The sequence below is a fragment of the Anolis carolinensis genome, chromosome 6, assembly GCF_035594765.1.
Source record: "Anolis carolinensis isolate JA03-04 chromosome 6, rAnoCar3.1.pri, whole genome shotgun sequence".
Taxonomy (NCBI): Eukaryota; Metazoa; Chordata; class Lepidosauria; order Squamata; family Dactyloidae; genus Anolis; species Anolis carolinensis.
In genome coordinates, this window is record NC_085846.1 from 95801053 (window position 1) to 95828420 (window position 27368).

At 41.0% G+C, this 27368-nt stretch overlaps 1 protein-coding gene across 1 annotated transcript in view; it reads right to left on the reverse strand.

Moving 5' to 3' along the window:
• Positions 1 to 26937, reverse strand: part of itga8 (integrin subunit alpha 8) — a 125137-nt gene extending 98200 nt beyond the window's left edge. The window contains exons 1-3 of the mRNA XM_008112473.3: positions 26480 to 26937; positions 22278 to 22402; positions 2129 to 2229 (exon numbers count right to left, since the gene is read on the reverse strand). Coding sequence (XP_008110680.2) covers positions 2129 to 2229; positions 22278 to 22402; positions 26480 to 26922 — 669 coding nt within the window. The 5' untranslated portion in view covers positions 26923 to 26937. The remainder of the gene's footprint in view (positions 1 to 2128; positions 2230 to 22277; positions 22403 to 26479) is intronic.
• Between the last annotated feature and the right edge of the window lie 431 nt (positions 26938 to 27368).

The window sequence follows — 27368 nt, forward strand, 5'->3', positions numbered from 1 at the left end:
TTCCTGTGCTGTGTCCCAAAAGCTAGAACACTGCCTCCATGTATATATTCTCCTATTGTAAATATGGAATAAAATATCAACCATCGGGGGGGGGGGGGGCTCACAGCAACCCAACTCTCATTTCGTCAATTTTTGCAGATAAAATTGATGGTGGGGTGGATCATTTTATTCCTAGACTAAGTTGGCAAAATGGTGTAGCCTTGATTCAGATTAGGGTGGATCTACACTGCCCCTTAACCAGGAGCCGATCTGATGTGCCAAAAAGTTGGGTATGGTCTAGACAGGAACTCCCCAGTTGTTGCAGAGGCGAGAGGGAGTTCTCATTGCTAATCAATGGCAAACATGGTTTGGTGCCGCTGGAGAGCCACCTTAAATGTTCCCCCCTTCTGATTGGCAGTTTTGGTCATGACACGGGTCCTACCTGTCCATCGTCATGTGTCATGACATCAGTCAGGTCAATGGGATGCCAAAGCAGAGGAGAGGAGGAACCCTCCACAACACAAAGGACATGAAGCAGAGAACTGCCATCCTGCATTCCTGGGCTGCCCGAGACCAGGAAATGGGATGGCAGTGGAGCAATTATGTTCAGAGCCTATGTTGGGAGAAATTCTATACCAAAATTCCAACTTTTCCCTGACTTTAGTTGATGTGGGACAAGACTACACCAACCAAAGCCATCAGTATAGATGGGGCCCTGGTGGCTCATTATAATTCAAAGAAATTGGGAGCATATAACATATGATTCTGTAAAGTGATATCCCCACTACTGGATTGTCCATTTCATTTCAAGACACGCAAAACTATAGCAGGATGTACGTGTATGTTTGTGATCTTCTTGATTGATGGCCACCGAGAATTATTGGGCAATAATTTTTAATAAAGAAATCAATGTTACCCTGAGAGAGACCAGGGGAAGAGAGGATAGTATATACATATCAAAATGGATGTAGATGAAAGGTGCTGAATGAGACCTGTGATCACTTGGAGAAAAGATTTCTGGGAATCCAACATACATGTTCACTCTGTAACAAGAGATAGTGATGTTATATTCATCACCTGTTTTATGTCAAAGGCCTGTTCTGGAGTTAACCACATGAGTGAATATGTAAAGCAAGGCATTTCCTTTAGATGCACATGCCATTAAGAAATAATTCAAACCATTTCAAAACAAATCCCAAGACAACACTTGTTGCTTTACAATTGTTTGGAGAAAATTAAGCATGACCAAACTCAAGGTTCACAAGGCAAGATGTTCTGTCGTCATTTGCAAAACTTTTTATAATCCTGCTGCATTACTTGCTAATGTAAAATGCCTGTCTGAGTAGGAAACACAACACCTTCACCTCGCTGTTTAATAAGGCAGCTTGACAGAACACAAATAAGTCATTATGGACTTCCACCTGGAGGATTACCGGATGACCCCCTTATTCGCATATCCTTATCCCATGATCTCAAAAAATATTTTTCCTTGGAAATGTTTCTGGGCCTTTCTAAATCCTTAGTGTGATTCTATGGTATGTTTCCAGCCCAAGTACAGCCAAAATATAAGTTTGTTATTATCCATGTTTTCAGATATTCATGGAGGTCTTGAAATGTATACCATTGGGTACTGGAGCAGGTTATATTATATATTAATCCTTAATAACTCTTTATAAGATAAATTACAATATACACATGGAGGTTCTTGAAACAAAACTGGATATGTAGCGATAGTCCACGAGCATAACCATAATTCTATAATTGTGGTGCAGGTCTCCCAAATAGGATGCTAAAGGAAACATAAGGTCCTCCCTGGCCACTCCAGACTGTTCATCTTTGTACAGATTTTCCAGGTAGTGTCATCCTCACCACTAACTACATACTTATCAGCTTTAGGGTAACAAAGGCATAGCTGTTTTAGTCTTTCTCAGTATGCAAGAGGATCTTGAAGCAAATGAGAGAAAGAGGTTAGTAACATAAGCTTTTGTAGAAGCTTCATCAAATGCATCAGATTAGAGGTAATCGTACCACTCAATTGTGGATTTTGGAGTTCTTTTTCTAAGGATTAGTATGGCTGCCTTTGCTTTTTACAGTTAAGTACACATGGATATTTGGAACTAAAGAAAAAATATCTCAGCATAAAACTTACCACAACTTTTCCTTTATGAGCTCTGACTGTTGCTCCAAACCACTGATTTGATTTAAACTCTATAGGCTCTCTTGTGCCATTCACTTTGATTTTCCTGTTGTCTGCAAAAGAAAAATAAATTGGAAGTATTTACATTTCCAGCACAGATAGAACAGAACAGGAAAGATGGAACATATTATTGCACATCGCATGATTCAAATCGTTGCTGTGTGAAAAAAGTTAGAACAAAGTTGTATTATTGCTACCACTCATAACTAAGGACCTCATAAGATGGGCAGGGGGGAAACGGGGGAAAGTGGAGGGAACTGCCCTTCTTCATTTCCTACCATCTTTCTCCATCTTCTAAGATGGCTAGTCATCCCAGGTGCCCTTTCTAGTGCTTTCCCTGCTTTCTCACCGTTTTGTGAAATCAGGAGTCATGTTAGACCTGACAGAGTCTTCTCTTAGTTTCCAGGCACTGGCAAAAAGAATTCCTATGGACAGCTACTGGAAGTGGTTGTGCATCATGGGATGACCTCCATGAGACTCCATTTTGCCAGCGCCTGAAAACAGAGAGAAGACGCAGAGAAGAGTGAGTCTGATAAGGTTCTAAGTTGCCATACTGCCTTCAATGGGGAACTAATCACAATTTATCCAGTCTTAATCCAACCCAATGTTTACAAAGTCATACTCTTCAATTGAGCCAACATGGTGTAGTGGTTTGAATGTCAGACTATGACTCTGGAGACAAGGATTCAAATCACTGCTTGATCATGAAACCCGCTGGGTGACCTTGGGTGAAGGCAATGGCAAACGTCCCATGAACAAAGCTTGCCAAAAATACTCTGCAATATATTTGCTTTAGGGTCACCATAGGTTGGAAATGACTTGAAGGGACACAACAACAACAACAATAACAAGGGAAAAATACAAAAAAGTAAATGGGAAGAAAAAGTTATTCAGAAATGCACATGTACAGACTTTTATAAACTCTGTTAAATTTTGTTAGCAAATTGATGGAAATGTATGGGCTTCAGTGAATTTAGGATCAAAGGAGTGGGAAATGTGACCAAATTAAAACATATCTATTAGCTCAATCTCTTAAATGTTCTAATTATAGATGTGTTACATTTCCTGGAAAGTATTGTGACATGCTTTTTCTTTGTCACAAAGAGCAATCCAATGTGATCCAGCTGATGCTGATTTTCACCATCCATTATTCTCCAACTAGACTTGAGGATGGAAGAGGACTTCCTACTGACCAGAGCTACATGTAGCTACATTGCCACAAGAGACAGCACTTTTAACACTGCTTTATATATACATCACCGATGTCAGTCTAAGAAAAGCCATCTGGGTAAAAACTCAGCCCAATTATAATGCATTTCAGGTTTTAATAAAAAGCAGACCTCCCTTCCTTTCACCCTCAGCCCTCTGAAGTGAACTGATTTCCCACATGTTTCTGAAAGTATGTTCCTCCCTCACCAGTCACTCTTAATGAACTTCTCTATTTATACCCAGGAGGGAACGCAAAGCTCCCCCCCCCAATTCCTGTCCCTCGTATCAGGGTAGTCATGCTTTGTTTCTGGTTCGTATCAAGCTGTTGTTCACCAGAGCCGACTCTTGTTATTCAAGCTAAGTAAGAATAAAAACACACACACTGTCAAAGGAGGAATTTAAAGTATTTTTTCAACGTTATGCTTTTACAAAACTAAAATATAAAACACACACAGGTACAGTGGTTAATACTTAGAACCAATGTGGACATAACATTCTAAATTGCCCAACAGTGGTGTCATGGACTGGCTCGCTCCTCAGAAAGTGCTCAAAAAGCTTTATTTTGGGATTTATCTTCCAGAAACTTCTTCATGCTGGCTGGGGCTTCTGGAAGTTGTAGTCTGGATAGTCTCTTCCACTCCTATCATTTTGTGATTCACTTTCTGAACATCTGGATTGCATACTTCCAAGTTCTGTAGCATATACTTCCCCAGTTGACTTTAACTCCTACACAGCATTATGATTGTTCGAGAATCAACTTAACTGTGTTCACAGTAAGAAAGGAAGAGGATAACCTTGTAAAACACAAGCCACAAGACAGTGGCTTACAGCTTCTATGAATCTAGTATCTGAGGAAAAGTCTGATATTGCTCAACTGGCCCAACTGATCTGGCAAAAAGAGTGTGATGAAAACAAGACTGGCATGGTCCAAGGCCACAACCATTGAGCACAGTGAAGCAGCCCCCTCAGTTGGATGAAATGTAATGACATGAAATAAACTGTTCAATACATAATTTATTATTACTACAGCCAAGGGAGGGTGATGGAGAAAAGTTTGCAAGATTTCCTGTCTCAGACATCAAAATAACATAGCTGGCCTTAAGTACTATGCACTTTGACTCTTGGTTGGGGCGGGGCGGGGAACATCATTTGTTGTTCTGCCTTATGCAACAAAATATATTGGGGTTTTGTTGTTGTTTATTCATTCAGTCGCTTCTGACTCTTCGTGACCTCATGGACCAGCCCACACCAGAGCTCCCTGTCGGCTGTCACCACCCCCAGTTCCTTCAAGGTCAAACCAGTCACTTCAAAGATGCCATCCATCCACCCCTCTTCCTTTTTCCTTCCTTTTCTCCCAGCATCATTATCTTCTCCAAGCTTTCCTGTCTTCTCATTATGTGCCCAAAGTACTTCATCTTTGCCTCTAATATCCTTCCCTCCAGTGAGTAGTCAGGCATTATTTCCTGGAGTATGGACTGGTTGGATCTTCTTGCGGTCCAAGGCACTCCCAGAATTCTCCAACACCACAGTTCAAAAGTGCCTGCCTTCCTTTGCTCAGCCTTCCTTATGGTCCAGCTCTCGCATCCATAAGTTACTACAGGGAATACCATTGCTTTAATTATGTGGACCTTTGCTGCCAGCATGATGTCTCTAGTCTTCTCTATTTTATCGAGGTTGGCCATTGCGCGCTCTCTCTCTCTCTCTGTATATATATATAGACTCTCTCTCTCTCTCTCTCTCTCTCTCTCTATATATATATATATATATATATATATATAGACTATATATTAGGCTACCTCCACTTTGTTTATTATTAACTAGGTATCAGTCTTAGTGGTACAGGACTGGTCATGGAAACTTACTGGATGACACTGGGTGAGTCATATAATCTCAGTCCCAGAAAATGCCACCATACGCTGGAAACAGCAAGCATTATTAAATATATTCTTCTTCTGCTCCTTCCTTTTAAACAATGATTCCCATACTCTAGTCCTCCAGGGTGCTTTGGACTTCAACTTTCAGAAGCCTCAACTGACATTCAACCTGACACCTGGAAACGTGGAGTTTACTTTAGCATCTTCAGCATACTGCTTTTTTTTTGTTTTGTTTTACTGTCTTTGTTCCTCATCAACTCATGACCGTGTAGAGTGGACTTACTTTTTGCCTATACCCATTTCTTATAATATCTCAAGGCAAAATGTAGCAGCTGTGATTCATCACTTTACTTATAGTACAAACTAGAGCAGTTCCTTTTGGTACAAGCTAGAAAAAAATCTTTTAGTGTACAGATAACAAACAAAGAGCAGGTCCCTTTGGAAGTGAAAGGGGCCACTCTAAAATAAGGCTGTGGTTTCTACCTTCTCAAGGTACTCCCTAGGCTTGCAGTGTACATGAGCTTGCAAAAAGAAAAGTAGAACAAATTATTTTAATGACCTGACAAAGCTTTGTGAGCTTCTAGGATCCTCTGAATGCTGGAAGCAGCTGAAATACGGATTGTTGAACATGCCAGTTTGGCAGAGAGGGAGGAAAATGGAGGGAAGGAGGATATTGGACTGTTCAAGCATGTAATAGTGTAATCACATGTAAATGGAATTAGTGTCAAGAAAGAAAAGAAAGAAAAAGTAAGAAAGAAAGAGATAGGGGATATAAAGTATAGACTTTCTTTCTGCAAGTGTTGGCACCACTTAGAAAAGCCTAGGAAAACAACCCTGTTTGGAGCAAGTATCCGGAAAAAGCGAATAAAAGCAATGAATTTTCATCATCTGTACTACTCTGTTTACAACCTGTGTCTTATATAAGTAGACTAATTTTTGGAAAAGGAGTTGCTTCCCTGAGCTGCTTCAGACCAACTGGAGAAAAATAATTATGAATTTATTTAACTTCCCATAGATTATGCCTGAAATTCAGTTTTTAATCCCAACTACAATGGGAATGTCAAAGTTTTTATTTCATTCCATGGCCTACTGTAGGCTGGACTAATTAACAATTTCAAACTGCCAATGACATGTTCCATCTGAAAATAGCAAACACATTTAGAATTCAGTGACAATGTCAACTTGTCCCTTTGTCTCTAATCTACCTGTGTAAAACAGAAGGATCCGAATCAACATTTTTACTCAGGTTCACTTGAATGTGAATTCAGTTATCCGTATGTCATTTTAGGATCTTAGATTACATGGTGCATTGCTCTCAGAAGTGTTTGGTGCCTGTCATATCGGTGAAGTTGGGAACCTACCCTGGATGTCAGTCAAAAGCATAAGGGAGTTGTCCAGCATGCTGAACTTATCTTGAAGAGAGGGTTTAGTTAGCACCTTGGAAATTTCCTTCAATGTTTAGTCTAAAACAGGCATGGGCAAACTTCGGCCCTCCAGGTGTTTTGGAGTTCAAGTCCCACAATTACTAACAGCCAGTAAGCTATTATGAATTGTGGGAGTTGAAGTCCAAAACACATGGAGGGTCAAAGTTTGCCCATGCCTTGACTAAAACTCATGTGTATTCATTGATGCACAAATATGGAAGCTATCTGCTGCCATTGATTTTACATATTGTCAAGGGACATCTTGCCCACACCTGAAGAATCAGGAGAGGGATCATACATTAGAGACAGAACAAACAAGTTCTGAGTTCAATCTCCAGTATTTCCAGTCCAAAGAAACAAATTGGAAATACTGAAAGTTCAGAACTTGGAATTACTGCCAGCCGAAGAAGACAGTATTGGCTCAGAGGCACAACAATCTGACCCAGGATCAAGCAACTTCTTTCACAGAGAAATGCACTGGCTAAAAGCATCACATCCATAGCTCACCCTGAACTGAAATTCATAAAAGCAAACTTTTTTTCATTCATTTTTTTCTTCCTTTTTTTGGCTTACTGGGCAATTGGAGCCAAATGAAGAAAGTCTCGTGCTTTAAAGCTTTTTCGTTTCGATTAAGCTCACATATTTGAATACATAAGTTGCTCAAATATGCAGTCTTAATTGGAAACAAAACTTTCAGAGCCTGAAACACAGACATGACCTTGGCTTAAAAGGAAAATAGCCGTAGTCTTGTTCTGACGAATAAATACTCAGAACTCTTTCAACTCTTTCAGGGTGGGGAGAGGGGTTTAAGAGGGCGGTTTACAACAGTATGCATCATTCTGTCACACACACACACACAGGCCTAACATAATGCAGTCATTACTAAAAGCATTTTGACGGCATAAGCTCTTCTGAAAATAAATCTAAAGTGGTGGGCAGGATTTGATAAGCCTTACAAGATATAATGGGCATATTGGGACACTTCTTGGGTCGGATCAAAGATCCATGTAGCCTCCCCCTCCCAGACATCCTCAATGGCTACGATGTCTGAAGACGAAGGAAGTCATAGTCCATTGCATCTGGAGAGCACCTTGCAGAGGAAGGCTGGACTTGTTCAATAGCTTCCCATAGTGGTGAGCAGGACTGTTGCCAGACAAAGGCAATGGGCCTCTTCTGATGTTGCTTCACAGCAACTGGTGTTCACCACCAGGACGGAAACTAAAGATACCATACCATGCTGGTTTGACTTATTCCATATCAGTAATTAATCCTGCTCTTAATGGAGGTTTTGGCCAGAGTCCTCTCTATATTTCTTTGCAGAGAAATTTCAGGTAAGCATTTCCAGATGATATCTGTGAATCTGTGAGCTGAGAACTTCCCTTTCTCCCTCTCTTTTTCAGACTACATCTTATACCTACCTTGTTTCTCTTTTTCTTGTTGAAACTCTTGCCACTCACTTTTACTAGCAATATCCTAGCCTAGGAGCTTAAAGAAAGCTTGTTGTTCTGCAACTTCAGATCATTTAAAAATCCCCAAGGAAATTGTTGTTGTCAAATATTTTGACATTAATTTTCCTTATTTTCCTTAATTTTCTATTTCAAAATTATTTTCAGAAACTCTGTTTCAGCAAACATACTACAGCAATTCAAAAAGTATGAATTGAGTAAGTGAGTATGAACATGTGAAAGGAACAAACCTTTATCCCTATATAAGTATATGCAGAGACACTAGGCCACACACAAACACAAAAGACCCATCTGGCACCACTCTCTCGGATTTATTGCAAAAGCCATCTCAATGATGTGGGATTACTCCTTGCCAAATCCAGCTGAGAGAAGACATACTATGTAATTAGGACAATTCATATTGTTATCCCAACAGAAGTATTAGATGTTTCATGCACAGGTGATTTTCACAAGCCTCCACACATGAAGGGTAATATTTGAAGTGGTCCTTAGGACACATGTGGGATATTGGGTGGTCCTCCAGATGTTCCTGGCCTGCAGTTCCTAGCAGACCGAATCAAAAGAGCCAGGGCTGAAAAGGTTTAAAACTTTTCATAAACTCATAGAATCACAGTTGGAAAGGACCACATGAACCATCCAGACCAACCCCCTGCCATTGAGATAAAACACAATCAAAGTATCCTCAACAGATGGTCATCCAGCCTCTGTTTAAAAGCCTCCAAGGAAGGAACTTCCACAACACTCCAAGGAAATGAGTTCCATTGTCAGGAAGTTCTTCCTAATGTTCAGGTGGAATCTCCTTTCCTGTAATTTGAACCCATTGCTCCGAGTCCGAGTATTGAGGGCCACAGAAACAAGCATTTGCCCAACAAAAGGAGAATATCTGACTCACCCATGCCTTAGACTATGGGTAGGAAACTATTGGAGGATATGTGGCAGCAGTAGCCCCCTTAGAGATTTTTGTGGCCCATAGTCTTTACTCAAACTCAAAAACCACATAATGTTTTGCCTCATAATGCTCTTCCAATGGCTTCCAGGGGTCACAGGGGCATTTTTGTCATGCTTTTAGTCCTCCTCCAGGGCATTTAAATTTAGGAGAAAGTGCTTTTCAAAACTGAAAGTGACTCAAAGTAACTTCTAATTATAAAAAAGGCCTTTCTGAGGTCTGGGGAGGATGTGGCAAAAAGTGTCTTCCATGCTTCTTGGAGGCATTTGGGGACACAATTTTTAAACATTTTTTATCTACCATACATTTGTACCCATACTTCAGAAATCATAAGTCTGCTATTCTAACCAGGAAGCAGAGCAAACAGAAACCATTGCAACTGGAAGCATCACAGCCTTCCCAGTTGCTCTGTTTGGCACTGAAGTGCCACTTCCCTCAGACATTTTGGAGAGATGTTTTGAATGTATGAACCAAAACTTCTAACACAACATGGGCTCAACACAGGGGAATATAATACTGTTATCAACCACGAATACTGATGACACAGTATTCTGAATTATCACTTATACAAACATGTCATACTTTTGAGAACTGCATCCATCGTTTTGTGACATAGTAATTCAGTTTTACTAGCAAACTGGATGTTGAACCAATCCCTTATAAGAGATACAGATACTGTACATACATAAGTTTCAATAACAAAATGCACGAGGACACAGCATATCTCATGAAAACTTTTCATTCATATTTTTATACTATACTACCATATTTGGAAGATAATATCACACATTTCCAAGATTTTTGTCATTTCTCGTTATGTTTGTGCCTGCCCACTGCAGCCAACACACTAATGTGTCGTAACACACAGTTTGGAAAGCTCTGTACTATACAATTCAATTTCAAGAAGGTAGAAGCTGGAGTCTCTTGATAGGTATTTTAAGTTCATTTTAATAAATGCTTACATATCAATAAGTACATACGGGTATTATTGAACTGTGTTCTCTTTTATCTTTTTTATTTCTTTTGGCATTGTGGAAGAGCTCCTTCCACAATGATGTGAGGGGGAGTCATAGCGAGGTGGGAGCAGAGGAGGGAGCAAGCTTGTTTTCTGCTGCTCTGGAGACTAGGACACAGAACAATGGCTTCAAACTACAGGAAAGGAGAGTCTACTTGAACATTAGGAAGGACTTCCTAACTGTGAGAGCTGTTCAGCAGTGGAACTCTCTGTCCAGACTGTGGTGGAGGGTCCTTCTTTGGTGACTTTTAAACAGAGGCTGAATGGCCATCTGCAGGGGGTGCTTTGAATGTGATTTTCCTGCTTCTTGTCAAGGGGTTGGACTGGATGGCCCATGATGTGTCTTCCAACTCTATGATTCTACAATTCTCTTACACCTTAACCAAGCGGACCAACGTTCCAAATTCTATAGCCAAAAAGCAGTGAGATGGCATTAAAATAAAACTTTATTTTCTCCGGGTATCCAAATCCTGGGGTCAAAACAGTATGGACATTTGAGTGTTGAACTAGACCAAGATTTGAATCCTTTTTCAGTGGTGGAAACTCATTAAGTGGTTTTGGGCCAGTTATACTCTCTGAGGGTACATGTACGCTTTAGAATTAATGCTGTTTGACGCTATCATAACTGGCATGGCTCAATGCTATGTAATAATGGGAGTTGTAGTTTGACACGGTCTAAAGCCTTCTCTGCCAAAGTGTACAGGTGCCATCTACAAATCCCAAGATTCCACAGGATTGAGCTATGGCAGTTAAAGTGATGTCAAACTGCATTAATTCTGCAGTGTGCATGCACCCTTACAAAAAACAATGGAAACCTCCTCTGAATACTTCTTGCCAAGAAAATCCTCGTTGTAAGTCTGGGTTGATTTCAAGACACACAGCAACAGCTCTAAACCCCTTTTTAGTAGTCAGTTTCCCATAGGATCTCACCATATTTGTGCTTAATACTTTGTTCATGTAATTAAATCCCTAGAGTCTCACAAGACATCCTTTTCTGCTTAAAGGTTAACAGTACCTGGTTTTTGTTACAGTCAGCTCTGCTTCTGACTTCATGGTTTATCTCAACTGCACACTTTGCCAAGATTTTTCTTTTCTTTTTTTTCCGCCGTCTTTGCAGGCAATTCATGTCTTGGCCAAAAAAGCCCAACCTGTTTCCAAAGATGTGATTGAGCACACTCAAAGGACAAGCATCGCTCCTAATCCGCCACAGTTAGCAAAATTTCACTCCAGAAATCCCAGGCTTTAGCACCAATATTATAAAAAGAAAATACACCTCCCTTCACCAACTACTATGCAGTGAATGGCTTTTTAAAAGTAAGGATACAAGCTGAATCTACACTGACTTATAATGCAATTTGAATTGTATTATATTGGTCTGTACCAGGGGTCCCCAAACTAAGGCCCGTGGGCCGGATGTGGCCCTCCAAGGTCATTTATCTGGCCCCCACCCTCAGTTTTAGACTTAGACTCACCCAAAGTGTGAAATGACTTGAAGGCACACAATAACAACAATCCTAATTAACTTGACTATTTCATTGGCCAAAAACAGGCCTACACTTCCCATTGAAATCCTGATAGGTTTATCTTGGTAAAAATTCTTATTTTAAAATATTGTATTGTTTCTTTATTGTTATTGTTGGGAGTTTTTTTTGCACTACAAATAAGACATGTGCAGTGTGCATAGGAATTTGTTTGTATTTTTTTTTCAAATGGTAATTTGGCCCCTCAAGAGTCTGAAGGATTGTGAACCGGCCCTTTGCTTAAAAGGTTTGAGGCCCCCTGGTCTGTACTGACTATCTAACATAGTTTAAACTTCATTATATGGCAGTGGAGATCCAGCCACAGTCACCACAATGAACAATATTCTAAAAAGCAGTCAGAGTTTGGAGAAGTTGATTTTTTAAATTACAATTCCCACAATATTCTGTGGGATTCTGGGACTTGTAGTCCACACACACACACACATTTCTGAATTTCCTGTTTTGAATTCAATGGCAAATATGGATGCATCTACTGGTGTTGCTTTTTCAAACATTCATTTTAAAATATATATAAATGAATGTTGGATATATATGTATGTGTGTGTGTGTATGTGTGTATGTGTGTGTATGGGGCCTCCGGTGGCGCAGTGTGTTAAAGTGCTGAGCTGCTGAACTTGCGGACCAAAAAGTCGCAGGTTCAAATCCGGGGAGCGGAATGCGCACCTGCTGTTAGCCCCAACTTCTGCCAACCTAGCAGTTTGAAAACATGAAAATGTGAGTAGATCAATAGGTCTCGCTCTGGCGGGAAGGTAATGGTGTTCCATGCAGTCATGCCGGTCACATGACCTTGGAGGTGTCTACAGACTTAGAAATGGAGATGAGCACCAACCCCCAGAGTCAGACACGACTGGACTTAATGTCAGGGGAAACCTTTACCTTTTACTATCTATCTATCTATCTATCTATAATCTATTTTGTCCCATTTTTTAAAAGATCAGGGGAAAATGAGTTCTTATCCAAAATTAAAATTTCGCCAGACAAATTCAATACATACAGTTACACTAGAGTCTCGCTTATCCAACATTCTGTATTATTCAACACAGTCTGCCTTTTAGTAGTCAATGTTTTTGTAGTCAATGTTTTCTGCTGAATCTCAGTTTGTGTATGTGTGTATTTTATGTACAATATATGTGTATTTTTTAAAAAAAATACAATACATTTTAAAAAACAAATATCTTCTCTTTCATTTACTAATAAATATTTGATTTTTTACAAAATTTCCTTTAAAAAAAAGCCCACTAATGAAACAACTTTCTCATTCATCCCAATGTAACTAAAGGGGAGAAAGTCATGTTGCTCTCTAGCTACCTCTTCTGGACAGAATAAGAATTACACGTATATTTTGAATGCTGGAATTGTATTTACAGTACAGTATTGACTTATAAAACTATTCATATTCTGCATGAGAGTGCAACACTTTCCCAGGAGAATCATAGCAAACTGTAAAAATGTAATTCAAAACAATAATTAACATTATACCATCATTTATCAGGCAGGGGCAGCCTCAACCAGTTGTGAAAGGTGAGCAAAATTTTATCTCCTTAAATTGATTGCTAACTGATTGACTTAATTGACTGTCAGATCCCAAAAGCACTTCTGAGATTTCTTCATCTTCTGAATTAATTGTCAAATTTGTTTGATTGATATTGATTACTTTCACCTAACAGTCAGAGAAGGGCATTATAAGGTGCATCTATACTGTAGAATTAATGTAGTTTAGCACCACTTTAACTGCCATGGCTCGATATTATTGAATCATGGTGAAGCATCAGCACTCTTTGGTAGAGGAGGCTAAAGACCTTAAAGCAACAATTTCCATGATTGCTTAGCATTGGGTCATGGCAGTTGAAGTGGTTTCAAACTGCCTTAATTCTACACAGTATAGTTATACTACTTTTGGGATCTGACCCTCTTAGTGGTGCCAGCACCAATAAGTCCCTGTCCCAGGCAACAACCTCTGAGGATGCCTGACATAGATGTGGGTGAAATTTCAGGAGAGAATGCTTCTGGAACACAGCCATGCAGCCTGGAAAATTCACAGCAACCTGGTGATTCCGGCCATGAGAGACTTCAACAACACAACCTACTCAATGTTTGGTGGCATGGACACATCAAGATATATTTTAGTAAGGTCCCTATAACCACAGAACCTATATCCACGGTTGCTCTCATTCACATCAAGGCAAAAATGGTCTCTAGGGATTTGTTAGATCCTCTACTGTAGTGGTTCTCAACCTGTGGGTCCCTAGATGTTTTGGCCTTCAACTTCCAGGAATCTTAACAGTTGGCAAACTGGCTGGGATTTCAGGGAGTTGTAGACCAAAACATCTGGGGACCCACAGGTTGAGAACTACTGCTCTAATGCAATCTCCTATAAGTTATCATTAACAAGTATCTAGAAGGGAAACATCCCTACTAATCTCAAGATCCTTCAGTTATAACAACATGGTATGCTGGGCCCAGATCCCCTTAATGAACAAGAGTGGCTTCATTCCATCATTAAAACCAATTTATACCTATCTTATTTGTTGCTTGTTTCTGGCTTGTTTTCCAGCAATCCTTGAGGAGGAGACACAGTCTGTAAACATCTGGCGCATTCTGGCTGTGGCTCCCCCACATACCAAGGCCCTGCAGCATATGCCGCCATATGTGTCCCATTTCCCTTGCAAACACTATGCTGTTCACCCAGAGTGCGTAAGCAGCACATTTGTAAAGGCTGAATTGGCCCAGAGGCAATGTTTTAACCCAAATGGAACTCAACTGTTGATTGTTATTCCCCTACAGTTCATTGTAGACTTTCCCCCCCTCCACGCCGACTAAGGATGTCCAAGTGTCTTTATGGACTTGATGTTATGGCAAGAATACATCCTACTTTACAGTCCTCTAACTGAAGGCCTATCGAGGGAATATTCTCTGTTTGAGGATATTATCTATTAGAAACAGAGCTTGTTTCAAATTAATTAGTTACACTTGTAATTCCAGTACATATAAATAGTTGCTATTGTTTTAAAGCAATACTATTGTTGCTTTAAAAATCAGCAACAATTTATTTTCCATTTCTGTTTAGTTGAATTATTTTAGCTACTTTTTCAAGAAGCACCTGCAATGTTATACACTTTCCCTCCCTCTGGCCCACCTATTCCATGATCTACATTGTAGAATTAACACACTTTGACACCAATTTGGTTATGGGGTCTCAATGCTATGGAATCATGGGAGTTGTAATTTTACGAAGTCTGCCTAAGAGTATTGGTGTCTCAACAAACTATAATTCCCAGGATTCCAAAGCACTGATCCATGGGAGTTAAAGTGGGGTCAAACTGCACTAATTCTACAGTGTAGATGGACTCCCAGAACAGAGCATGAGGGTGTGGCACAAGCCAGAACTTTTGCCACCTATTTGTTCTGAACCATTTAGTGAGAGTAATCAAGAAACCAATACAACACAATACATTGTAACTTAAAATATCGTAAAAACTGCTGTCAACACTATCCCTCATTAGATTATGATGACCATATCATCTTCACCATTGAAGAAAAAAATTACTTACAAGTAACTGGTTACCTATGTCCCCCTCTACACTGCCCTATATCCCAGGATCTGATCCCAGATTATCTGCATTAAACTGGATTCTATGAGTCTCCACTTCCAGATAATCTGAGATAAGAAAATAATCTGGGATTAGATGCTGGGATATAGGGGCAGTGTGGAAGGGGCTAAAGCTTTTTACTTAGCCTGTATCAGAATACACAAAACAATAGAGCAACAAGGGCATCCGTATGACCACTGACATTTTAAAGCTTGAGATAGAGAAGAAGTAAAATTAGTCAAGTTGTCTAATTGAAAAGAGAGGAACCCCCGGTGGCACAGCAGGATAAACCTCAGAGCTGCTGAACTTGCTACTGAAAGATCAGTGGTTCAAATTCAAGGAGCAGGGTGAGCTCCCACTGTTAGCCCCAGCTTCTGCCAGCCTAGCAGTTAGAAAACATGCAAATGAGAGTAGATCAATAGGTACCGCTCCAGCGAGAAGGTAACGGTGCTCCATGCAGTCATGCCAGCGACATGACCTAGGACGTGTCTACAGACAATGCCGGTTCTTTGGCTTAGAAATGGAGATGAGCACCAATCCCCAGAGTTGGACATGACTAGACTTAATGTCAGGGGAAAACCTTTACTTTAATGGAAAAGAGACTTGTTTATGAGAACCAGGAGTATAACTGAAATGTGGGTGAAAGCCCTTGATATGGATGGGTTTTGAAAAGAGTATAAGAAAAAAATTGATGAAGAGGCTATTATTGGCGAATGCATTCCCTTCAGGATCTGAAGCAGCATGTCTCTGAATCAAAGCTTTGAAAAGTTAAATTTAGGATTACATAACTTCTGGAGTCTGAGGGCCCTTCCATACAGCCCTATAACCCAGAATATCAAGGCAGAAAATCCCACAATATCTGCTTTGAACTGGGTCATCTGAGTCCACACTGCCATATATTCCAGTTCAAAGCAGATAATATGGGATTTTCTGCCTTGATATTCTGGGTTATATGGCTGTATGGAAGGGCCCTACGAACCAACACATCAATTAATGATGCTTGCTGGAGAATTCTTTTTTTTTTTGTCCTTCATATTTAAAATATTCTGTATTTTAATAAATGCTTGAATGTAATTCTAGCCACTAAGCTTAGCTGCTCATTAAACTTGTGTGTGTGTATATCTCTGATGTTTTTGCATGTTGTAATCTGTTCTAATTTAAATATTCTGTAAAGTTCTTTGAGTCCCAATAATGGAATAAAAAGTGAGACATAAAGGAATAAGATGATGGTAATGATGATGATCATTCTGCAATCCAAAACAGTGACCACCCTCTCCCAAGTTCAGCTTTGAACAGCAGTTGCTTTCAGTTGGTGGGAGTCTTGGAGTTTGATTATGACAGGTAGCAGGATGGTGGTCTAGACAAGGCTTTGATCAATTCCAACATAACAACAACAACAACAACAACAACAACAACAACTTTATTTTTGTATGCCGTATCCATCTCCCCCAACGGGGACTCGGAGCGGCTCACATGGTGTTGTGATGGAGTCTTCAAGTAGAGATACTACTAGTTGTACTAGAAGAGGCAGGAAGACTGCTCGTGAGCAAGACTCTGATGAGGAGCAACAAAGGAAGAGAATCCGGGAAATACTTATGGAGCCCTCTGATGATGATACCTTTGAGGGTTTTGAAGGGGATTGTGGGACTGGGAGTCAGGAGGATGGGATGTCAGACTCTGGGAGTGAAGACATGGAGTGGACTAAGGTTCAGGAGATCCGGGAGATTCTTGAGGAGCCCACAAACAGTTGTACATTTGAGGGATGGCACGGAGAAGATAGAGATGGATCCTGGGGAGTTATGGGTTTGGATAGAAGGTGGTCTGGCTGGAGAGATCATAGAAGGGCTGCAGCTGGAGGTGGGGCGTTGGGTGACTCCAGCTCTGATGAGGATTTGCAGCAACCAGCTGTGGATGGGGCGTTAGCTGGCTCAAGTTCGGAGGAGGACTTGTAGATAAAGGTAAGTTTGTTGCTAATGTAACTTTGCAATCGGCAAGGTGTTTTGTTGGGTGCTTTTCGGGATCTCTGTTTCAGAAGACGTGTTTGGAAGACTGCTTTGGGACGTGTTAACCCGGGTTTTTAGTGGCAATGGGGGCTGGCATTGTGTGAGTTTGTGCTGGATTGTCCTGTGTCGGTTTTATGCATTAGCTGCCGGCTTGCCTCCGTCACTTTGGCTCTTTGTGTTTACCTTGGACTGGAATTCGGTGACTGTGACTTCTTCCTGACTACCTGGACTGGAATTCGGTGACTGTGACTTCTTCCTGACTACCTGGACTGGAATTCGGTGACTGTGACTTCTCCCTAATGATGCGGACCGCACGTGGCAGCTGTGACTCCTCCTTTACAACGTGATTTTGCTTTAGCAACGTTTTGGGGCATTTTGTGGCCATTGGCCACTGTGGGTTACTGCTGGTAGCTTTCATGTGTTAGTTTAGCTCCAACCAGCAGGTGGAGCGAGTTTCCAGCCTTTTCAACTAAATTTGTTTTAATCTGGATTATTTCCCAGGATAATCCAGATTATATCCCAAGTTTGGGTATTTTGAGTTCTTTTTGGACATTGTTACCACACTGAAGAGAAAGTGTTTTGAGCCTCCTTTTGGTTGTTTCTTAGGCTCCTTTGTGTTGTTTTTGCAATAAACTGAGTTGTTTATATTGGCTGGCATCTGACTCGTAACACATGGGGAACAAGCCCAATCAATCACATTTAACATCAGAAGGTCATCCGTCATACAAAAAGCATCATAATAAAAACAATTTAAACAAAACATAGTTAAAAGACATCATTAAGACACAATAATAAAATGATTAACAGTCACCATATGCCAGTAAAAAGTCCAACACAAGACACAAATGGGCAACAATCAAAACTGATAAAAGTGTCTATATCAAGATAGGCATACTTGAAAAAATATAAAAGGGAAGATGAATCTAGGTGGAAATACAGTTGTAAAGTGACAAGGAAGTTTCAATATAGATAAGGACCAAGCACGACCAAACATCCATGTTTTTAACTGTTACCGAAATACGGCGAGGGTAAAGGTAAACTCTGAATAAACTGACTAGAAAACTCACTGTGAAGCTTCACTGGCATCAGTCAGCTACATCAGCTCATTGGCATGACCCCAAAATTTCATATTGGCAGAAATCTTAGTGTGTCGCTATATCCACTTAAAAGGAGCCCCCGGTGGCGCAGTGGATTAAATTGCTGAGCTGCTGAATGTGCTGACTGAAAGGCTGGCGGTTTGCATCCAGGGAGCGGAGTGAGCTCCTGTGGTTAGCCCCATCTTCTGTCAACCTAGCAGTTCGAAAACATGCAAAATGTGAGTAGATCAATAGGTACCACTTCTGCGGAAAGGTAACGGCGTTCCATGCAGTCATACCAGCCACATGATCTAGGAGGTGTCTACGGACACCACTAGCTCTTTGGCTTAGCAATGAGCACCAATCCCGAGTCGGACATAACTGGACTTATTTTCAAGGGGAAACCCTTACCTTTACCTTTACTATACCAACTCATGAGCATGTTGCAAACTACAGCTGGTCCTCCACGTCTGTGGGTTTTACTTGTGTGGGTTTGATTATTCACATATCTAATTAATATGTTCTCTCTGGGAATCTCTAGGTCCTCCAGCATGATCCTATGATCAAATTCTGTGACAAAGCTGTTCTGAAAGACCTAGAGATTACTAGAGAGAACATTCCTCTAGGCGTTTGTCCAGGCTGAGATTCCTAGCAAAATAATAATAATAATAATTTTATTTTTATACCCCGCCCCATCTCCCCGAGGGGACTCGGGGCGGCTTGCATGGGGCCAAGCCCAGGCAATAAGCAATATAAAACTCAGCAATAAAAACAAATCATTAACATGTTATTTCAAGTAATATATTGTGTTTTTTATTTGCAGTTTTTCTACTTTTGCTGGGATTCTGTGCCCATAAGCCTAGCAAATGTGGACGGCTTTACTGTATTGCAAATTTTACAACAGGATTACTGCTACTCCTTCTTTCTAAAGGCAGCTCTTTCCCCACTGTTGCTTCGTTGATTGTAGGATAGTTACTGTTGGCAACGGAAGCGAGGAACTCATCCAAGTGTGCTGTCCAGTCTTCCCAAACAGTAAGATTATAGCTCCCAGAAAATACATAAAAAGCTAGTTTACTCGAGGTGGAATTCCCCCATAAGTGTGAGAATCTGTCAAAATAGCCCTGTGTTTAGTGTTTAAAAACAAGCCAGAACGGAGACCCAAGGAAGTCATGTGGTTCATCATGATCCTAGACATCTTCTCCTTGCCTGCAGCTGCAGCCTAATATCTCTTCTTACATAATGATCATTAATCACAGGTTAGCTTTTTGTGCAAAAAATAAATTATTAGAGAGTAAGAGCATACATTTTGCTGCTTTTTAAGAAGGAGTTTCTGGGTGTTCGGACCCATAATATTCTGTTTTAATATTCTCAGAGCTTTGATAGTAACAAACTCCAAGTCCATAAAGTGCCTGCAATATTTGAACTAGTCTCAATCCCATGTATTTGGTTTTAAAAAATTAAAGCCAGTTGGATTTCATTTCCATGCCATAGCTGGGATATTATGTTTTTTTGGAGAAACAAGGGGACCATGATGTAAGGATGGAGCTATTCAGTTCAGTGCCACCACCACACTGTTTTCTCATGTGAGTCTGATGAACCACATCACAAGCATTTTTTTCTTACTTTTTTAAACATACATATTGTGACAAGTGAGTTTCAGAGCACTTATTAGGGCTCCTTCCACACCACTGTATAAAATCCACATTGAATTGGATTATATAGCAGTGTGGACTCAGATAATCCAGTTCAAAGCAGATATTGTAGATTATCTTCCATTGATATTCTGGGTTATATGGCTGTGTGGAAGGACCCTAGGAAATTAAAACATGACACGAGACATAGATGTAGATGAAACATGATTTATATTGTTTTTCTTGACGGTAGAGCTGGAAGTACATGATGCTAAAGCCTAGTTCTACGGCCCCTTCTACACTGCCATATAAAATCCAGATTATCTGCTTTGAACTGGATTATATGCAGTGTAGACTCATAACCCCAGTGGCACAGTGGGTTAAACTGCTAAGCTGCTGAATTTGCTGATTGAAAGGTCGGTGGTTTGAATCCAGGGAGCAAAGTGAGCACTTGCTGTTAGTCCCAGCTTCTGTCAACCTAGCAGTTCAAAAACATGCAACTGTGAGTAGATCAATAGGTACCACTCTGGCGGGAAGATAACAGTGCTCCATGCAGTGATGTTGGCCACATGACCTTGGAGGTGTCTACGGACAACGCTGGCTCTTTGAATTAGAAATGGAGATGAGCACCAACCCCCAGAGTTGGACATGACTGGACTTAACATCAGGGGAAAACCTTCACCTTTACCTAGACTCATATAATCCAGTTCAAATCAGATAACCTGGATTATCTGTTTTGATAATCCAGATTATATGGCGGTGTAGAAGGGGCCTACGTTTCAGTTCCCAACTCCTCACTTGCAGAGTTTGGGAACATACTTTCTTGGATTACATTTCTGGCTGAAGGATTCTGATGGCTATAGCAACTATGCCAAGAAGTATGACTTGAAGAGATCTCTCCTAGGAGATTTCAGTGTGTTTAAAAGGCATCATCTTACCATGTTGGCCTTTTTTGCCTCTCAGGGATGTTTTTCAAGCCACTGTTTGTAGAAATCAGACTGTGTATACTGAAGTAATACAAATGTATCACGAAAGTTAAACTGAGCTTGATGAATCATAACATTCTCGTCTAAAGATCCAATCCAACTGAATGAAAATCTTTCAATTTTAATGTTTCAGAAAGACAGAAATACTAAATGTTTTTCAAGGGCTGTAAGGGGAAAACAGCATAAATATAAGCAGCCAGAACTGTCTCAAATGTGTTTTCTCTTTAATTAAATACAAAACATCTGTCAAAGGGGGTGGGTGGGAGAAGGGGTTTGAAGTGCATATAATCCACATTATGCCTACACTGGTTTCTACACACCCTCCATTATTCTAAAATAAAGTCTTTCCTTTCTATGAATAATAGAATAAGGAACATGGCATATCTTTTGCTCTGTGAAAACAAAGCAAAACACATCAGACAGACGAGGCTAAGCAATTACCATAAGCAGATTTCAACTTTAAAAAGAAAACAACAACTTGCTGTGTTAAACTCAAAGCTGATTGTCTTTTCAACCACACACACACCAAGTGTAACCACAGAATAAGGGGGGGGGGGGGGCAGACATCTTAGTTAAGGTGTAGCATTTAAATGAAGGTGTAGCCAAAAATGAAAGAGACAACTCAATGGATGATAGAAGAAATTCTTCAAGCAGCTAAAGGCAGACATGAAGCAAAAGTAAAAGATGACCAAAATAAAGTCAGAACCTTGAATGAAACTGTTCAACAACTTGCATGCTAGGTCAAAGAGAACTACTATAATAATCAATGCAGAGAAATAGGAGGTGATAACAAGAGACCTCTTCCACAAGATCCGAGAAATCAAAGAGGAATTTAAACCATGAGTGGGGGTGCCCTACAACCAGCAGGGGAACTCATTAAATGATCAATAAGCAATACAAAAAAGGCTATATAAAAGGATAAAACACCATAGTAAGACAAACCTCCAATTTTAAAAAGTGACATGGGAGTTGCACTCAGAGCTTTGGAAAAAGAAATCACTCACACTCTGGACATATCATGAGAAGATATGACTCACCAGAAAAGGCTTGGTAAGACAGTAGGAAAAGAGGAAGATTGCAATGGTTAGACTCAGTCAAGGAAACCACAACCCTGAGTTTACAAGACCTGAGCATCTGAATATATACCACTGCTATTTTCCTGAGGATAGTTAACACATAGCATTGGGATACAACATTCAAGATGCATTTTCTCTTAGGAGTTGCAGACATAAGATCAAGCAAACTGACACCAATGGAGAAAGCATCCAATCAGCCCACATGGTTAAACAATCCCACTGGCACATCCCATGCAGACAGCAACCCAGGGCCCAGCAACTTACTTGTACCATCAAAAGGGATCTGTTTACACTCGGTAGCCGGCCAAGGGCAATAGTAGACTGCTCCTCCTTCCACTATGTCCGGTTGTGTCGTGTTGGCTTTAGGAGCTCCGACCAGGATGCTCACTCTGCAAAACATTCAGAAAAGCCAATTAAAAACAAGGATAGATTCAAAATGCCAGTGCTAGTTGCCCGAGCTTGGAAAATGTTACCTTTTGAACTGCAGCTCTCAGAACCAGTGGTCATACTGATTGAAGGATTCTGGGGAAAGTAATTTTCCCAAGCTCTGGACAGTTGTTTTGTTGGGGAGATAATTACTTGCAGAATGGTAATTCAACAGCTATTGAATCTTTATGATCATGCAAAAACTAAGCTAATAAACAATTGAATAATACACTCCCTCAACTTTATTCTTATGTATGTTTTCAGAGACAAATAAGTAAATATGGCTTCCATGCAACCAGTGCAGTGCAGATTATGGGATAAACAGCAAAAGAGCTGGGCATAAGTATTTATTTAAATAACTTTTCCTGCACACTCCGATCAATATCTACTGTGACGGCGCGAGTGGCGCCATCTATATGTTGGAACTATAAGTTTCAAGATCTGAATTGTATCATGCCTGATTTTGCCCTTACCCTGTAAATGTAGTTGGATTGGTTATTTATATCTGTCAATCAATGTTGTTTGTACCTGTTACATTGCTCACTCAGCAAAACTGTTTGGCTCCACCTCTTCCTGGAGTAGGACTGTGTTTCCTCCTTTTCATTCCATCAGCAAGTTCTCTATCGGATGGACGTGAAAGAGAGGCTTGGCTCAAAAAGCCTTTCAAAAGTTACCTCTCAGCACCAATTCTGAGGTTCTTACCCTTGGGACTCACACTTCATGTTCAGGGCCAACCTGAACAACGTTGAGGAGTCTCAAGCGCCTTCACATCAGTCCTTTGGCAACAGAGGAAGACTCTTGTCTTCAGATATAGGTCATTGGACTGAGGCTGAGTTTGCTCCGGCATTCACAGCCAGAGAAAGAGGGATCTGGACAAGCTTCATGGACTTAAACAATCAAAGACTGTAATGTATATTTTCTTTTACCCCCTTTGTGAAGAATAAACCCAGTTTTTGAGTTATCTACAGTGTTTTGGTCCTTGGGAGTTCCAGTTTCCCTAAAGGAGGGCAAGAAGCAATCCCCTGGGGAAAGATGTCACGTCCATGCCTCTTTCACTAAGAGTACAGCCCCAGGCGCGACGGCACATCTACTACCTGAAATAACCCCCTTGTTATCTTCAATGTAGGACCAGCCCTAGTCCAAGTGATCCAAAGACCAGCCATGCTTATTTGTATAATGTGTTCAAGAACTATCAGACACCTATTCTTATAACCATCACGTAAAGAAGGTGTGAAAACCAGGAGGTCCTCCAGTGGTTGGGCTGTAGATCCCAATATTTCTCATTATTGCTTATGCAAAGATTCTTGGGACTTGCAGTTTGGCCTGAGAGCTGCATGATTCCTACCACTACAGCAGGGTAAATGGATATTATTTTACCCCATAGAACAAGGAGCAGTGGGCTACCTAATCAACTAACAGCAGAATCCAACTGAAAACGTCCAGATGCAAAATCTCAGTCTCTTGATCAACACACTAGGCAACAGCTTAAAAAAATCTGTTCCTGGTTTGAAAGTGTTATTTCTTATTTAATTGTGCGGCACTTACTTTGAAAGCAGTTGCTATACTCCAGAAACTTTGTTTTTATTGTTGCCACAAACTATGTTGAATTGCTTGAGACTCTATGAAATATTCATTGGAAAACTATAGCAAAATGAGCTGTAAGATGTCCCGCAGAAACAATGTTCTTCCAGTTTAATAAACTTTCCCCATGTTTTTATGATAGGACCAATTAGGAAATGACATTTATAACTCAGGAACAAAAATTGTGTTGCATAGTGTTATTGCTGTGTGCCTTCAAGTCATATCCGATCTATGATGATCATAAGAAATATCTCAGGGTTTCTAGGCATGATCTGTCCACAAGAGGCTTTCCACTGCTTTTCTCTGAGGCTGAGAGGACATGACTTGTTCAAAGATTATCTATTGGGTTTCATGGCCAATGGGGGAGTTGAGCTGTGGTCACCAGATATGAAATCCAGTACTCAAACCACTACACCACAGTGGTTTTATGGTCACTATGCTCAATGAACAAGTCAGACCTGGCCAAGAAGACATCATCCTCATTTTTTATATTCTAACTAAACATTCAACCCACACTACAGCTGAATGGTTTGCTTGAAAAAGGAGTTCACGATAGATAATTGAGAAGCACATAGACCACCACAATGACTGAAATCACACACTTATTTCCAGAATACAGAGATGGAAGCCTCCTCTCCAAAATCATAGCACACTGAAATCCAGACAAAATCAGTTTGATTTCCTGCTTGGCTTAGATAAAACAACAGACTTCATAATTGCTTCAGACCTTTTGCTGTGTTCCAGATTCACAGATTCTCCTTTGAAAGGAATAGACCTTCTCAGAAGCAGCAGCAGTAATTTTCAGTAGAGGCTACATCAACTTTAACCAGAGAGCAAAACTCCGGAGCTTTGTGGTTAACCCAAGATCAGAGCTCCAGCGATGTGCAGAAAATGCCAACGGAGAAAGCTATTCAAAACTTGTTCACCTGTCGCAGCTTTAAAGACATTGTCGAAGGCTTTCATGGCTGGATTTACTGGGTTGCTGCGAGTTTTACAGGGCTGTATGGCCATACTCCAGAAGCATTCTCTCCTGACATTATACCCACATTTATGGCAGGCATCCTCAGAGATTGTGAGGTCTATTGGAAACTAGGAAAGTGTATATATATACATATATATAATATAATTTACAATAATATATAATATTATAATATATTGCATATGCATATATTAATAATATTATTTTGTAATACAATATAATACTAATAATACAATATAATAATGTTAATTATATTATTGTATATTACATGTAATATTAATACAGTAATAATATTATAATATATTGATATAGTACAATATAGTAATTTATCGACAACTAGCACTTTTGGCCCAGTTCCTCTGGATCCAATCCAAGATTTTATCATTATATTTTGTATGTGATTTTTTAATGACTTGCTTTTATTGTTGTTTGATCAGTCTTATTGCTTTGTTTTTATATTGTTGATGACTAGGCTTGACCCCATGTAAGCCGCCCCGAGTCCCTTCGGGGAGATGGGGCGGGGTATAAAAATAAAATTATTATTGTGCTGTCAAAGGCTTTCATGGCCAGGATCACAGGGTTGTTGTATGTCTTTCGGGCTGTGTGGCCATGTTCCAGAAGTATTCTCTCCTGACGTTTCGCCCACATCTATGGCAGGCATCCTCACAACCTCTGAGGATGCCTGCCATAGATGTGGGCAAAACGTCAGGAGAGAATACTTCTGGAACATGGCCACACAGCCCGAAAGACATACAACAACCCAAAATTATTATTATTATTATTATTATTATTATTATAGTAATTTATGGCGAGTATTATGCTATGCTAATAATATAATATTGTATGTAAATTTTAATTTGTAAGCCGCTCTGAGTCCCCTTTGGGGTGAGACGGGCGGGATATACATGCATTAAATAAATAAGTGAGGTTTATATATCTGTGGAAGGTCCAGGACTCTTGTCTGCTTGAGGCAAGTGTCAATGTTGCAACTGGCCACCTTGAATGGCCTTGCTGCTTCAAAGCCTGGCTGCTTCCTGCCTTTGTTGGAAGGTGTTAACTGGCCCTGATGTTCATGTAGTCTGACATGATAGCTGTCAGAGTGAGAACACAGCAATGCTTGGCACTATCATGTCAGAGAAGCCACTGAAATCCAGAAGCATGTGGGCCATTTCAACAGAAAGGAGGAAACCATTAGAATGAATAAAATAAATAATATCTGGCTACCAGTATTAAAAGATTATTATTCTAAAGATTAGATCAGGCTTGGGCCAACTTGGGCCCTCGGGGTGTTTTGGACTTCAACTCCCACCGTTCCTAAGAGCCTCAGGCCCTTTCCTTTTTCCCCTCAGCCGCTTAAGCGGCTGAGGGGAAAAAGGAAGGGGCCTGAGGCTCTTAGGAACGGTGGGAGTTGAAGTCCAAAACACCCCGAGGGCCCAAGTTGGCCTAAGCCTTGTGTAGATACCCCCGACTCGGCACTTACTCGTGGGAGGAGGGCGCGGGGCTGTAGAAGTCCAGCGCGTAGCCGAAGTAGCTCCCCGGCGGTCCGCGGTAGACGGCGCGCTTCTCGGCGTCCAGGTTGAAGGCGCCGAGCGGCGGGAGGAGCAGGAGCAGCCAAAGGAGCGCGCCCCGCCAGCGCCGCCGCCGCCGCCCCATCCTCTGCGGGGTTCTCTCGTCCTCCTCCGCCGCAGCCTCCTCCTCCGAGGGCTGCCTCGGGCCGACGCCCGCCAGGAGATGGCACGGCGAGGAGGGAGGCGCAAAGCCATGCGCCCCTCCGACACCTCCAGCCTCTGCGGCGGGAGACGCGGCGGAGGAAAGAGCCGAGCGGGCGCAAGCGGGATGGACGCGCCGGGCAGCGACACCTGGCGGCCGCACCGAAGCACAGCCCTCGAATTGGGAAGAGACTGAGAGTGCTACCCTGTCCATGCAGGAACGCACAATCAAAGCACTCCTGACAGATGGCCAGTCAGGCTCTGCTTTGAAAAACCTCATCTGGAATATTGTGTCTCTGGGCATAAGTCAATGGTGGGGAACACCCAATCAAAACACTCCTGACAGATGGCCAGCCAGGCTCTGCTTTGAAAAACCTCAACTGGAATATTGTGTCTCTGGGCATAAGTCAATGGTGGGGAACACCCAAAGCACTCCTGACAGATGGTCAACCAGGCTCTGCTTTGAAAAACCTCATCTGGATTACTGTGTCTCTGGGAATAAGTCAACGTTGGGGAACACCCAATCAAAGCACTCCCGACAGATGGCCAGTCAGGCTCTGCTTTGAAAAACCTCATCTGGAATATTGTGTCTCTGGGCATAAGTCAATGGTGGGGAACACCTAATCAAAACACTCCTGACAGATGGCCAGCCAGGTTCTG